Consider the following 16,309-nt stretch of genomic DNA (forward strand, 5'->3'; position numbering starts at 1 on the left):
CAAAAATTCACGGAAGCCAGAGACCCGTCCCTGGCTTTTACCAAAAACACCTGAGGGTGGTGGGGGAGAGAAAGCGCCTTGGGGGCTAGCACCTGCTCCTGTGGCAGGAGCTCACTGGTGCTTCTCCAGCCCCAGGTGGGCTGACCCAACCCCAGCCGCTGTTCTGGCAGGACAGTGACTGATGCTGTGGCAGTTCCAGGGCTAGCCACCGGTCAGCTGTTCTGGCGGCTGTTGCTCCAGGAGCCCTGGGGCTGACCATTGCTCCAGCCCTGCCCCAGAAGAGGTAAGTCACAATGGTCCCAGAATCTATGACCTCCATAACAGAATCGTAGCCTTAGTCATGGTCCTTTCTGCCATAATCTTATAATAAATCAGCCAAGGCTTGGTGTCAAGACTGAGCAGCACTTATTTACGTAATTGCAAACCTAAGACCATTAAAAAAATCAAATGTACATAAAGACTGTGTATATTTTCTTCCCCCCTCCCTTCCTGTGTACCTTCTCTTTGACTGTGAGCACTTTGAGGTAGTGAGACTCCAAGAGCTCAATCCATTTAGCTGAAAGAAAAGGTTAAAGGGTGACTTGATGACAGTTTATAAGTAACAAAATGAGGAACGTGAGAAACAAAAATTTGATAGTGGACTCTTCAGTCTTGCAGACAAAGATATATCACAATGCAACAGCTGGAAGTTGAAGCTAGATTAATTCAGACTGGAAATAAGATTCACATTTTTAACAGTGAGGGTAATTAATTATTGGAACAACTTACCAAAGGTTCTCATGGATTTTCCATCACTGGCAATTTTAAACTCAGTATTGAATTACATAAGAACAGCCATACTGTGTCAGACCAAAAGTCCATCTAGCCCAGTATCCTGTCTTCTGACAGTGGCCAATGCCAGGTTCCCCAGAGGGAATCAACAGAACAGGTTATCATCAAGTGATCCATGCCCTGTGATCCATTCCCTGATTTTAAGAAAAAATGCTCTAGTTCAAACATGAATTAACTCAAGAAACTTCTATGGCCTGTATTATACAGGAGGTTAGACTGGATGATCACAGTGGTCCCTTCCAGCCTTCTAATTTATGAGATTGGGATCACGGCCACCTTTTCGTGTAGCACTTAGAACAAGAAGATCCTGAGCCTAATGGGACCTCCGAGCAATAGAGTAACAGACATACAACATCCAGTAACAATAATCCGTGGAACCGTAGGTACTGATGTGAAACTGGCCAGCAGGCAGGCACCAAAATGCTTAGTAATTTACAGTCCAAGTCTGACAGCTGCCTGCCACCCAGCAGGTGGCAGGATCCAATTGAAGAGAAAGCCGATCAGTTTGAGTGGCCAGGACCTTATGATATTACATGAGGGAGGGAGGGAGGAGGCAGCAGCATGGCTGAGTTGAGTGGGACACAGGTGCTTGTTTTGTGTGGCACACAAGCTGAGGGAGCCTCGATAGAGCCCTGCTCTGCAGTTCTCTGACACTCTACCTCCACCATACTCCGCTCCTTCTCCTTCCCACTGTGCGTTCTCCCTTTCCTCCCTCCTGCTCAGCTCCCATTCTGGTATATAAACCACATAAGAAGCAAGAGTCTGACAAAGAAGAACGTAGCTGTTCTGCTTCATAACGGGGGTGGAGGGCAGATGATAGATGGCTAAGGAGGAAAGGCTTGACAGGCTTAATAGCTCCTCTGTCTAGTCTTCATAAGAAAGCAGAATAGTGACAATAACAAGAAGAATGAGAGGTCCGCAGATAGAATGAGGAAGGAAGAGAGAAAAGGTGGTTCAGCTGTTATTACAGGGCTGTTTGAGTCAGACCAGCCTCTGCAACAAGGGAGCAGTCAGAGCCAGTTCTTGCTTAAACCTGCATGCATGTTATGCACATGAGGGCCAAACTGAGCCCTTAAAGCATTCTTCTATCTCTTTGCACCATTGAAATCATGGTAAATATGACCTGTCTCACCCCACAAGTTAATTTTCTTGATCTCTCCATAATAGCCTACTAGAAAGGGTATGTGCATTCATAAAAATACAAATATATGGATCATTTTAACAGAGAAGGGGGGAAACACAGACACACTTATGCAGGAAATTCCAGAAGTAAAAGTATGGTAAATTCTGATGTTACAGTGTTACCCCCGCCTTCATCCATTCATCCATATGAGGTGTTTCTGAGGTGTCTGTTGCTTGGTATCTGAGCTTTGAGATCTGATGTCCTTCTGTAAGTTAGTACAGGAACCCATGCTGTTAGCTCATGCATGTAAATGTTGCAGTATTAAAGTGGCACTGTGCATTCTGTTATAAATGAAGCTGCAATACAGTGTGTAATTCAGTTTCTAACATTTGTGTCTGCCAAGTAAAACTTGGCCAAATATGTTCCACCACAAGGCTTTGGTCCTGCAAGCTGCTCTGTACAAACAGACCCCAATTCCCAGGCAAGTCAGTGGGGCTCCCCAGAAGTCTTCTCACATGGATCAGCTTCCAAGATCAGGACCTAAAGCAAGGATTCTTTCCATTTCCTCACCATTGTTACAAAGTGCAAAAACAAACAAAAAACCAGAAGCAATTTTGGATGTGAAAAATGAAATGTTGTTGAATGTAGTGTTCGTGTGTAGCATCAGATTTTGGTAGCCCAAGAGAATAAAGCATGCACTCTACAGAGCAGGCTGCAGAGCGCCACAGGCTTCCCACACACCAGTCCCCCAAGGGTGTCATCCCTGCACTGGGGCTGATTAAGAGTGGATCAGTCTCTGAGTCCATTGAGTCCATGAGGAAGGAGTTGGAAAATTTCTGACAACTCATTTCACGGAAGCCACCAAGCAATCATCAGATAGTAACAGCTTTTGGTCCTGCTGAAGTAGAACCAGCAGCCTAGAGGAAAGCCTCTGTTCCATTATTAATCCCTGGAATCACCAGTGTCCCTTACTTCCAGCTTTTCAACTACTTTTTCCCGATCCAGGATCCAGCCTCTAAAAGCTACATTGCAATTTGTACATTCTACCGCCTGGAGCAAAACTTTGTCATCTACACAATAGGTGACATTTTCAAAAGCACCTACGTGATTTAGGAGCACAATTCCCATCGACTTTCATTTTCCAGCAGGTATCTGCAGATTGTCTCCTTTACTATCACTCTTGTGATGTGGACATGCTTAATACCCTTCCTAGATACAGCATTTTCACCTCTTCATCCTAGCTTAGTCAGCTATAATGTACGCCCACCATGAACGCCCCTCTGTTGCTTGCTTCCTTTATCTTAAACCTGTTTTCAGCTGTACATAAATGTGTGTCTTCCACAGTTAGGGTGACTAGATATCGCAATATTATTGGTACCGTCCCGATATTAGGGGCATTGTTTTATATATGCAATTATACTCCCCACCCTGGGGGGGGGGGGGAAGTGTCCCGATTTTTCACACTTGCTATCCGTTCACTCTATCCACAGTGGTATCAGTTTGTTTAGATCTCTTTATTCAGAAAGGAACAAAATGAGTGTTCTAAGTTAGTGCATCTTGGTAGGCAGAAAAGGTTAGAGCAGAATATATGCCCATTCCCAGATCTTTACTCAGATTTTTATAACTGTTTCCCTCATTCCAGTCCCAGCTCCATTTTTGCCTCGCCATCCTCACTCTCGCTACTTTTCCCTTTCCCTCAAACCTAGCTTTAAGGATAGGCTATCAATCGGGTGGAGCACCCAGCTACCAGGCCATGGTATATCCCTTTGCTCCACACTGGATCTAATCCCTGTCACTGATGTATAATACCCATGACAGAGAAGCAGCATAGTTATTATTCCTTTATGCATATATTGCTGTATTGCCCAGCAGCCCCAATGGGGATTGAGGCCCCATTGTGATAGATGTTGTACAAAAATACACAGAGAAATAGTCCCTTCCCCGAAGAGATTACAGTCTGAGAAATGTGAGGTTTCCTGTTCTCTAGCTTTCCATTAGGGGCACACAGAATTCTTGGGGGCTCAGATAAATGAGAAGCTACTGACCGGAGTGAACATCATGGCATAGAGGCGATCAGAATTGCATGAGAGGGAACAGCTCAAAGAATGAGAGAGAGGGTGCAGTGATCATGATTTCATCTGGGCTAGCAGCAAGGTCCCAGGGGGACAGGCTCAGGATTTGAATCAATGTGACTTGTTCATACCATGTCTAGGGAAGGAGGGAGGACCTATGTTCCCTTTTGCATCTCCTTCTTGCTATGTAATTAAACATATCCCTGCAGTCGTCGTCGTCCTGTTGCTTCTGTGCCTTATTTCACATGTACTTATACACCTGGAATCCAGGGTACCTCCACACTCTGTTCTCCTTCAAGTTCCACCTTAGACTGTACCTCAAGCCCTGTAAATCCATGTCCTGTGAATCCTTGCAAAGAAGCGTTACCTAATCAGTTATCTGACAGTCCTATACAAAGGATAACACTTTAAAAGAATCCAAACAAAATCTCTGGCACTAACAATTGCATCCCGTTCCTTTCTTTCACGTGTACATTGTCTATCTAGACTACATTCTTTAGAGCAGGAATCTAACATTTCAGGCTGCCTATAAAGTGCCTAGAGAGACAAAGTGGGTGAAGTAATATATTTTATACGACCAACTTCTGTTGGTGAAAGAGACAAGCTTTCAAGTCACACAGAGCTCTTCTTCAGGTCTTTTACTCAGAATGTCATAGAGAATTACAAGGTGGGACACATTGTTTCGCATAAGTAGTTAAAGGAAGGGGGGAAAGGCAGCTTGGGAGTGTGTGGGGGGGGAAGGGGTTGTTAGTGGGTTATAGATTGTTGTAATAAGCCCAGTGTCTCTGTTGAGTCCATGTTTTTTAGTGTCAGCCAAAGTTATGAATTTAAGCTCACAGGCTTGTCTTTTGAAGATGTTATGCAGGTTTCCTTGGCAGATGAGGACTCCTGGTCTGTGGGGAGCTTGCTTTTGATGAGGAGTTTGGAGGGGCGGGGGCTTTGGCACCATGCAATAATCAATAATAATTTGATGATCTGCTGAGATTTAGATAATCACCCAAATGTTCTGATGCCAACAATCATAAACTCATCATTAGGGATTCAGAAAAAATGTAAAAGTAGGCCTCAAAATGGGGAGTGTCGTAGGGCAGCCCCTGCCTGGAGTGCCCTCCTGTGGCAGGTCATGGCATGACAGGCACACTTGTTTCAGTTTCTCCTCTCAGGTGACCCACTAATTCTATTCAGGCTTTCTTGTTTCAATACTGCCCTTCCTGATTTATTACAAAAACATAATCCATAGCGAAAGTCCCAAACATAGTCCATTTCTCACACCAGCACAAGCAGTCAAGATACCTCATCCCTGGATGCCTTGTATACCGCACACACCTTCAACGATGCCTGGACTCTATCAGCCCTCTCCTGTTCTTGTACCAGGACAGATTTCCGCTCTTCCCACTGGGAACCCCCACAGCCTTTTGTGTGGGAGCATCCTTGCCAGCGGAGCATCCCTCACTCCCCTGGCCCTTTCATGTTGTCTCTGGGTACAATCCACCGGCCTTGGAGATGTCAGAAGTTAAGCTCCTCCGCTGCTCTCCTTCCTTCAGTCCTCTCCAGCCCTTGACTGCAGTTCTCCAACTTAGAGCCAGGAGGCAGCTCCCTCTGCTGCTACTCCTCGTGCCTTCAGACCTCTGGCCCTGGTTCTTTGTCTTGCAGATGCCAGCCAGCAAACCCCTCTAGCTGCTCCCTTGCCTTCAGCCTTTCCCCAGGAACCACCTTCTGCTTCCCTCCAGGACCACTGCAGTCCCCTGGTCTTTGCCAGTGCCCACCTGCCCTTCCTGACTGAACCAGCCTGCAATGACTCACTGGGACTTTCTGTCACCGGCTCTCTCATTGATCCTTGATATCTCCCAGCTCCTGCCCTTGCCTCTTCATTGGCTAAATGGAAGTACCTGCTCTGGCACAGGGGAGCTGACCTACTTTATTTACTGGGGCCTGCCACCCTATGAGGGGAAGACAAATGTATTCTCTGCTAGGTAACCTGTTCAACTCAAGTTAAGGAAAGTGAGCTCTTAGGAGAGGTAGGTGCCATTATCTAACTCTTCTATGCACTGAACGGCATGAGTAACTCTCTTCTTCAAAATAATGTTAGTCATTTTAAGAGCCTCACTATAGATGATAGTGCTATTTTCACACCCTCTTCGACTGGCAGCACTGGTTGAAAGAACGCATTAGCACCACAAGAGAGAATGTCCATCTGCGTAGTTGCACACAATAAGATTGCCTTGAGCCGTGAAAGCTTGATAACACTTGTGGCTGGACAATACCATCATAGGAAAATTATATCTTAATAATCACAAAATGTGATGGAGATCGAGGGAATAATCAGGAGCCTGAAAATTAATGGGAATATATTCCTAGATTATGTCTATCACTGTGCTATTACACACACACTGTTTTATTTGTACATGGCATCAGTGGGCTATAATTATACGTCAAGAACAATAGTAACAAATTAAGGTAATAAGATCACTTGAAGAAACTGTTAATTCAAGCAAACTTGCTCATACTTGAGTGCATTTATAAGACTTTGCAGTCAATTAATCACTGCATTTCATTCACTCATTTTATAGGTGCAATGACTTGACACTCAGGTCTCTACAAACTTTCTCTTAATTGGAGAATGCGAGACCAAGACCCTTCTTTTTCTCAAATGTATTTCATTTTTGGAGATAAACATCCCTCCATTCAGCTGAAATTGGTATATTTCACTAAACATAAGAAAGTGCCAGAGAAAGAAAGAATTGTTTTTATTCCACTTATCTCATTTGAATGCTACAATAAAAATCAACATATTCTGACCCTAGGAAAGCTAAATAGCTGAGTTCTCCACACACACAATCCACAAACATTACCATTTCTTCTCTCTCTGTTCTAAGCTTCCCCTTATCACTGTAGCATTTGAACTCTTAATCTTGGTTTAGAACACAGCCTGACTGTAATGGTTTACAACCTGACCGAATACTGAGGGTATTGTATATTATCCATGTGTTTATAATCATCTCTGTGGTTTACTAAATTCAGTACAGGATACCTTGGATTATCTGTTGTTTTTTTGTCTCATGTTTGTATTATGTATAGTTTTATGGTTTAGTGATATGGGAAATAGATATTTTGTGGGAGAACTGTGAACATGTCAGAATACTTATCATAAATGTTTATAGCGCTCTTTATCTTATCAAATTAAAGAGGAGGGCTTGTGGTTAGGCACCACACTGGGACTCTGTATATAAGAGTTCAGTCCCAAACAGGTCCCGGACTTCCTGTGTGATCTTAGACAAGCTATCAGATCTCTCTTTGCATCAGTTCTCTCTTTGCATCAGTTCTCCAGCTGTAAGAGCGGGTAACAACGCTTGCTTGTTTGTCTTGTCTGTTTAGATAGTCCCTGCCCTGAAGAGCTTACGATCTCTCACTATGTGTTTGTACAGTGCCTACAACATTGGAAGCACCAATCAAAGTTGGCTCCACTAACTGCTACTAGAATTCAAATAATAGCATCAACAGGGAGGCACAATCTATTTTTCTTGGAAGTGAGTTCAGGGTTTCTCTTCCCTGCTAGAAATGAGAGGCAGAGATATCTGGAGTGGTGTGCTGTCCTCCTTACCACCACCACCACCACACAAAAGGGGCTATGATCAAGGTTTTCAAAAGTGTCTAGTGCTATTGGGTGTCAAACCTGAGACCCCTTAAAAGGGCCTGATTACCAAAAAGTGCTGAAAATCAGGCCTCTTTAAGGTGCCTTGAAGAGGACACCCAAAAAACTGAAGTATGAGCTTTGTGAAAATCTAGGTCTGTGCTGACTGGAGTTTATTAGAGAGACAAGGTGGGTGAGGCAATATCTTCTATTGGATCAACTTCTATTTGTGCGAGAGACAAGCTTTCAAGCCACACTGAGCTCTTCTTCAGGTCTATGAAAGGTACCCCGAGCCTCATAGCTAAATGCAGGGTGGAATGGATTGTTTAGCATAAGTAGTTAGCACATATTCTAAGGGACATTCGAGATGGAGAGGCCCATTAACCTCTCTGCAGTCCTAGGACAAAAAGAAGGGGGTTAGTAGGCTACAGATTGTTGTAATAAACCATAAATCCAGTGTCTCTGTTCAGTCCGTGGTTTTTAGTGTGTAGCAGAGTTATGAATTTAAACTCCCAGCCTTGTCTTTTGAGAGTGTTGGGTGGGTTTTCTTTGAGAATGAGGATGGATATGTCAGATATAGGGTGATTGCTTTGGTAAAAGTTTCAGAGTAACAGCCGTGTTAGTCTTTATCCGCAAAAAGAAAAGGAGCACTTGTGGTACCTTAGAGATTAACAAATTTATTTGAGCATAAGCTTTTGTGAGCTACAGCTCACTTCATCGGATGCATACGGTGGAATATACAGTGGGGAGATTTTATGTACACAGAGAACATGAAACAATGGGTGTTACCATACAGACTGTAACAAAAGTGATCAGGAAAGGTGAGCTATTACCAGCAGGAGAGTGGGGGGGTGGGGGGGAGCATGATTATCACTACAAAAGGTCAAATTGGTTAGTCTCTAAGGTGCCTCAAGTACTCCTTTTCTTTTTGCGAATACAGACTAACACGGCTGTTACTCTGAAACCTGTATTGAAGCAGGTTCTCCTGGAGTATTTGGATGTCCCATTTCATGGTGCAGTCTACTTCTCTGGTGGAGTGTCCTTGTTTGGTGAAAACAGTTTTGAGTGTGTTAAGGTGTATATCCTGGACTTTCTCCTCTGAGCATATTCTGTAGTGTCTGAGTGCCTGGCTGTAAATAATAGATTTCTTGGTGTGTTTGTGGTGGTTACTGGATCTATGAAGGTAGGTGTACCGATCTGTAGGTTTCTTATATATGGTTATCTGTCGGGTTCCATTACTGAAGCTGATTGTCATGTCCAGGAAGTTGATGCTAGCGTGGGAGTGTTCCAGAGAGTAAGAGTGCCATGAAGGAATATCAGGACTCATAGAAACCATCCTCAAACCACTCGCCACACAAAGAGCCAGCTTCCTCGAAGACACAACTGACTCCCTCCAGAAACTCCACTGCCTTAGCAACCTCCCTCCAAACACCAGCCTCGCTACCATGGATGTCACTTCCCTATACACCAATGTCCCTTACAATGACAGCATAGCTTCCTGTCTCATATATTTATAAGACATGGACAGTCCTCAGGTATCCAACCCAAACTCATTGCCAAATTCAACCATTTCATCCTCACCCATAACAATTTTACATTCAACAACAAACAGTTTGTCCAAACCAAGGGAACAGCCCTGGGTAGTAGGATAACTCTGCAATATGCCAACCTCTTCATGGACCACCTTGAAGAAGAATTTCTGGACAAATTCATCATGAAACCAATGATATATCAGAGATACATTGATGATATTTTCATCCTCTGGACAGACGACCTAAACTCAGATTTCCACCACAACTTCAGCAACCACCACCCGTCCATTAAACACTCTCTGGAACCCCTTTAGGGGGAGGGTTCATTCCTTACTAATTCCTACAGGGGTGCATGGAGCTCCAAAAGTGGGTGTGGAGGAGGCAGGGGAATGGCTGAACCATCCTTCTACATCAGCCTTCACAGCAGCATTGGCACACAGGGTGGAGCAGAGAGGTCCTTAACGTGTAAATTGTGTCCACCTTAATATAACAGTTTGAGTTCACTACTTTCATTTCATGGGAGGAAAGTTGTGGGGAGTTATGTAGCCCACACAAAATAATATGCTGAACAATTAAAATCTACCGCAGATGGTATATTAGATCATTGAGTTAACATTCTGATTGGGAAGAAAGTGCTACCGATAATCTCCAATTGCATCACACACTGCAGTACTTTTACTTAACACATGACATCTTGAACAAATTTATCCTCACCTCACCTCAGTGTGGTGGGTGAAGCCCATAAATTCTGATATCTCTACTTAGAGCTGGGAAAAATGAGGTACAAAGAAGTTACATGACTTGCCCAAGGCCTTACAGAAAAGCATGTGCAGACCTGGAGTTAGTCTAGATAGGTTCCTGAATTTCCTCTAGAACTCTGTCAGGAGTCCCTGATTCCCAGCTCAGTGTTCATCAGATTACTCTGCTTCTCAGATTTTTAAATTCATTTTTCCCCCTTTTCTTGTTTGTAACAAACTTATATTTTGATCTTTCAGACAAGCCAAAGCCATGTATTCCTGCAAAGCTGAGCACAGTCATGAGCTCTCCTTCCCACAGGGGGCGATATTTTCAAATGGTAAGATGTATTAGATAGTCTTCCTTTACACACAATATTTTAAACATAACTGCATCTGTGAGATAAGCCAAGAGATTTTCACTTCAAATTTAGTTTTTATGTCTCCATCAATCTGATGTTTATCTTTTATAATGATGTTGATCTTTTTATTAACTATAACAAATTTTAATATATATTTTATATATATATATTTTTGTACAGTGTACCCATCAGTGGAACCAGGCTGGTTAAAAGCAACTTATGAAGGCAAAACAGGACTAGTTCCAGAGAATTATGTTGTCTTCCTCTAGTAATCTTTAGTGGACAGCAGTATCTTCATGGTATCCATGGTAACAAATAATAAGCTCTATGATTTTATCTGACACAGATGTGGGGATCAGCCCGTTAGCAGAGAGTGGTAGATTTTCTTCAAATTCTGCAAGGGCAAATTAGGTAGCTCCCTATAAATGGAACAGGATATAATGAAATAGTTAACAGTTTTTTGTACTGCAGATGGTACTCTGTTTAAATAACTTCCATTGTTTGTAACATAAGCATGTTGCATACTTCTTTTATGGATAAGGAACATTTGAGCAATAAAATCAGAAAATTAGCTGCAGAACATGTCAGACCTGAGATATTGCTCGACCAGTGTGAAATTCACAGGCAATGCACTCTGCCAATTCTTACAATTATATTGTTTTACATGTAAAAAATTATATATTTGTTCATATAGCAAGATATATTTCTATGATCTGTCTTCTGCATTAGAAAATTTGATTCTGAGACTGGTCCCAGTCATTTCATGAAAGAAGTTAATCTGCCATAAGAGCAGAGTTTTGAATCTCTTGTTATGCAGCGAGATAACAATATGCAGATGCAGTAATGTATGTAATTTATATAACTGATAACCAAATTAGATTGTACACTGATTAAGCAGTAAGTGCTCTTTCAGAATGTGATCTTTTTAAAATCAACATTTCATTCAAATATTGTACAGATTTATTTTATTTCCTCCTTGCTTTCATCAGTTTGTTTTATCAATATAATTAATATTAATAATAAATTATATTTCTAGCATCCATCTTCCCTAAGACATTCTCAGCTTGTCTCAAAAACACAACCATACCAAACAAAAAAAAATACTGAAACTAAAATGATGGGGAAATGTGTGAGGTTAGCAACAAAGAATGAAAATAAATCTAAAACCTGAAATAAAACAGCAGAGTCCCACAATGCCATTAAGACACCCACCGCATACAAGACAAATGACCTATCAAGTGTCTAGTTTTATAAGCTGTGATTTCTAAAGGCTCCTTTTAAAAAGTATCTGACATTAGATAAACTTTGATTATTTTGTTAAGTTTGAAATACAGTTTCCTCAGAATTTCACTGAATTATTTGACAACAATTCCAAAACATGATAAAACTGCTTGGTATAGATATTTACAAATAACCCTTAATTACTCTAGCTGGAACAAAAAAAGGCAGTCATTTTGTAACATCTGACATTAAATTTTGTGTGTGTTTTCCCATCAAAATACAATGACTTGTATTAAAAAAAGGCTGTAATAAACAGTGAGGGCACTGGCACTTTATCACAGAATAAAAACCCTTTACAAAGAGAACAAAGAACAGAAATCAGAAAAGAAAGAGAGTAAGCAGTAAGCATATGTCCAAGGCAGACACTCTGCTTGCTGAAAGAACTACCATAGAGTCCATTTGCCACTGAAGGCCTCATTGGCAAAACTCCCCTTGAATTTGGACATCCCCAATTAGTTAATCGACAGAGCTGCTAACTTGGTGAATCCATTCTGGGAGTCAATGCTCCGTGACCTCAAAACCCTACACTGATGTCAACAGAATCACACATGTGCTTAAGCAAGTGGCTCAATCAGGGAATAGCTCTTTATTGAACTGCTCCAGGAAAATTGCCTAGCCAGTCAGCATGTACTATTCAAAGCAAAATCATTTCAGTGCCACATTAACACATTAGCAGCTGAGCTCATTGCTGTTCGTGCTACAGGAAGAATTGCCTCTCATACAGACTCTCCTGCTTGTTAGCTCTTTCTCCAGTAACAGTATTAAATATTACAGGTGGGCAGGGCAAAGTAATTCCATTGTGCCGAAAATTTAGATATTTCTAAATTTGGTTTTGTTCCGATTCAGAATGAAACCCCCAAATTTTGAAGTTTTCTGCAAATTGGCATGGCACCCCGGCCCCAGGGCACTCTGCCTGGTGGCCTGTCCTGGAGCTGCAGACCCTGGAAGCCCAGGGGTCCCCAACTCTGAGACAGTACGCCTGGTGGGCTGTCCTGGATCCACAGCCCTTGGAAGCGCAGGCTTCACAGCAGCTCACCAAGCAGGGCTTCCTCAGACCTTCGTTGAAATGAAACCATCTCCATGCAACATTTTGATTTTGACAACCAACAAAACATTTTTCTCAGCGTTTTTTCTACCAGCTCTATTAAGTGTATTAACCCCTTGTTTACCAAAATAGTGGGTGCTGCTTTCTAAGGGGTTAAATAGGAGCTTTTCCCAGGGCTGAAAACTTTACCAAGCTATTAAACATTGCCAAATTTTCCAGCACTTTCTCTGGTGGTCTTAGTAGGCTCTCTATAGCCAACATATGCAGTCTTTCAAAAGTAGTGTATCTCTAACAGCTTCTGAACCTGCCTCCTGGACAATGCAGCGAGTGTTGCTCACAGTGAGTCATTTCTTGACAGTAATTTTATTGTTGAAATTCAGGCTGGTGGCAAGAACCATCTCTGCACTGAGAGCACCAAATGGAGCTCAACGGGGTGGGGGAGGACTCTTGGAATCCTTTGCATGACACAGACGGCGGCTTCTCACCAGCTTCAAGCAGGCTAGTAGGGGTACTAGGCACTGGAGGTCAGACCATGGGATCGATGACTACAGTAATTCAGTGACCACAATAGTTTGGGCTCTTCATGCTACTCTGCTATCAAGAGTTGCATTCTCGCCCAGGTCGCTATCAGCAGGTGACACCTCGTGTCATGAAGAGTGTTTCCTCGGTAGGTCGTTGTGAAGGATAATTCCAAAGCTGGACCTCTTGGACAGTAGAGGCAAATATCCTGCTGACGTGTCTGTATTCAGCACTGAGGTAAAGTATGAAGGAGGCTCCTCAGCAGGTCAAAGCTTGCAGCTCTTAAGTCAGGCAAAATTCATGTTGACTTCAGTGGGCACTTCCCCTGAGTCAGAGCAACACCTCCCTGTGTAATTAACCTCTGAAATGTCAACTTCTCTTATCCCATGCTGTGTAACACACTGTTGGCTGCCTACGCTTTGGCGGTGCTTGACGGCTTCGTCCTAAGGTGGTGGGATAACAAGGGGGTTGCGCCTTCTCACCATTCCAGGGAGAGGTGCTGTGTGTCCTCCTGGGGGTTGTTAGTGGAGAGGGAGGTAGAGCCCTGCTCAGGAGACTAGGACAACCAGTGACCCCAGCATGGAGTAGCGCCCCCAGACACGCTGTCTGGCCTCTGTACAGGGGCGCAATGGGCTGGGTCAAAATTCTTGTTTGAGCTGTCTTTCCCCCACCCTGATTTCCCCATCAGGGCAATCACAATCTGGCCCTTTTTGTGCATCTCCTCTTAAATCCCGTGGAGATGAATGATTCCTTACAGCCCTTTGGAGTGAGTTATCAGTCATGGAACTTTTAGGGGGAGAGAGGATGATCTTTTTTCCCCCCTTAAGCCTATGTACTATGTGAGCCTTCTCCTTTTCTTCCTCAGTAGTGTATAGTGAATAGACATGGGGTACGTAGAAATCTGTGAATCAGCCACTCCGCATCCTTCATATCATTTTCAAGGAACACAGCCACCTTTAAATTCACATTGCCATTTGAAAATGTTATTCGTGTGGTTTCTTACGAGTAACCCCTACCAATACTTTAACGGAACGAGATGAAAGATATTTGTTTGGTTTTTTATTCCTCTCTCTCTCTTACCTGGTGCATTAAGTGAGCACTTTATGTGTGATCAGTTTCTCTCTTGTGTTGATGGTGCACACCCAATCCCAAGCTTTATAAGACGGTGTTCACCAGTAGCAACAGGAGCAAAACTGGAACTGAAGAGACATGAGGAAGCAGTGTGTCTAGAGAGACAGGAATGGAGGAGAGCGTTGGGCCTGAGCTTGTTTGGTAGTGGTGCTCCCACTCCTTCCTGAAATAGAGGAGCAGAAAACCCCTTAAGGTGTTATAGGGCTTGGGTTTTTTAATTATTTTTATTATTTTTTTTCCTTTTTATTTTTTGTTTCAATGAATTTTTTAAAGACAGTATTTGAAGGCTGTTCTATCAGGAAATTAGTTAATTAAAAAATTGATTGATTATGTCCCTGTATTATTGTGTAAGAACAGCCCTGGATTCACTCTGCAAGCACAAGAAGCTTGTGGTAAATCTTCTGTATTACCCTGCCAGTAAAGATGTAGCAATCTTGTCAAGGCAACCACTGTTTGCAAAGTTGTAAGCTTCACATTTGGTAACATATTCTGATTGATGTTAATGTCCTGTGAAAAGCATATGTCAGTGTATACAGTTTATATAATTAACTGTGTGTTTTAATTGTTAAGTCATTTGGTACTTATTGCAATCTAACATACTGATTCAAATTAATCAGCTGAAAGCTTGTTATAGTGTATGATAAATATGTACAGTATGTTAGTATTTTATATCCAAGGTTTTTTTTAATAATGTTGATCAGAACGAAAAATGATTTTTCAGTATCATTTCTACAAGTTCAGTGTTAAAATATTCTTGCCACATTTTGGAGTTTTGAATACTATGTGAGATGGCTTTTAAATTAAACTATAGTTATGTGTCCTGAGAAATGTTTCCATTCTCCCAAGTGCTATTTATGATAATATAACTAACCTACAAGTGCATTGTTGAATTATTTCTGGAGGAAATGATGCACAGAATTGCTCACCAGAGCTAATTCCTGACAGTAATAAGGAACTTTTTATACATTCCTTTATACATTTCCACTTGATACTCTCTATTCATTGTCTGTAATTGGAATTGTTTGTTTGTTTTTTTTCCTTTAGGAAAGAACCTTAGCAGGGGTGACAGTAAAATTTAAGCCATGCAGAACAGAGTAATTACAACAGCAAAAAAGCATTATAACAGAGCAATAATTTGTATACTTGTGCACTGGGTCCTGTTTTATTTTCTATTTACTAATATTGCATCAGAATAAATAGTGAGATCAAAAAAAGTACATTAATCTGAATGTTTCCTGTGTTAGACCACCAATTCATGCACTTCTTGGGTAGGTGACAAGAAGATGACTCTTCTAACCAAGGACAGTGTTATACAGTCATAAGGCAACTCCTCAGCTGGCGTAAATTGTCATAGTTCAATAACATCAAAGATGGAGCTCTGACAATTTACATCAGCTGAGGATCTGCACCTCTGTATTTAAAAGGAAGTGTCCATTGAAATCAGTAGGTGTTCTGCCAAAAAGTGGAAGGTGTAATATCTCCCAATATTATCTTTAGAGTTTTTCTCTAGTAAAGGATCCCCCATAAATCACCCCACCCACCAGGGATTAAACACACTGCATTGTCATTTTCCTGCAGATTGCACAGCCTTGGTGACTTTGCTGTAATACCCTTTCAGGCATTGCCAATGCAAAACTGAGAGTGTTGACCAAGCTATTAACCAGGGTAATCAAAATAGGTTTGGGTCCTCTGTATCCAAGCAGCTGTTGCTTTGATTTTGCCATCCAGCCACTGAAGGTAATAACATAGTATTTGTTCGCCTTTATGTGGCAGCATTCCATAGGCTATTTGACTTTGTTGTTTTAAGTGATGCTTTCCTCCTTGGATACATTATTTGAAAGTCCTTCTGTACCTGAGCTTCTTGCAAAGCTTGTGTTGGGAATCAGCGTTAATCTTCTGGCGCTGGCGGTCAGGATTTCAGAGTGCTCCCAGAATGCTCTGAGAGTTTGGATTGCAGCAAATATAAACGTGTTTAGGCAGATCATACATTTGTGATTTCAGTTCTGAATGATATTTATGATTATTTTGCCGGTACTAGAGTTTATAGA

General features: G+C 42.1%; 1 protein-coding gene across 1 annotated transcript in view; it reads left to right on the forward strand.

Moving 5' to 3' along the window:
- ARHGAP42 (Rho GTPase activating protein 42) overlaps positions 1-10,554 on the forward strand; it is a 294,764-nt gene extending 284,210 nt beyond the window's left edge. The window contains exons 23-24 of the mRNA XM_077805596.1: positions 10,185-10,264; positions 10,466-10,554. Of these exons, the coding sequence (XP_077661722.1) occupies positions 10,185-10,264; positions 10,466-10,554 (169 nt within the window). The remainder of the gene's footprint in view (positions 1-10,184; positions 10,265-10,465) is intronic.
- Positions 10,555-16,309: the final 5,755 nt, after the last annotated feature.

This window comes from Eretmochelys imbricata, chromosome 1 (genome assembly GCF_965152235.1).
Source record: "Eretmochelys imbricata isolate rEreImb1 chromosome 1, rEreImb1.hap1, whole genome shotgun sequence".
Classification (NCBI taxonomy): Eukaryota; Metazoa; Chordata; order Testudines; family Cheloniidae; genus Eretmochelys; species Eretmochelys imbricata.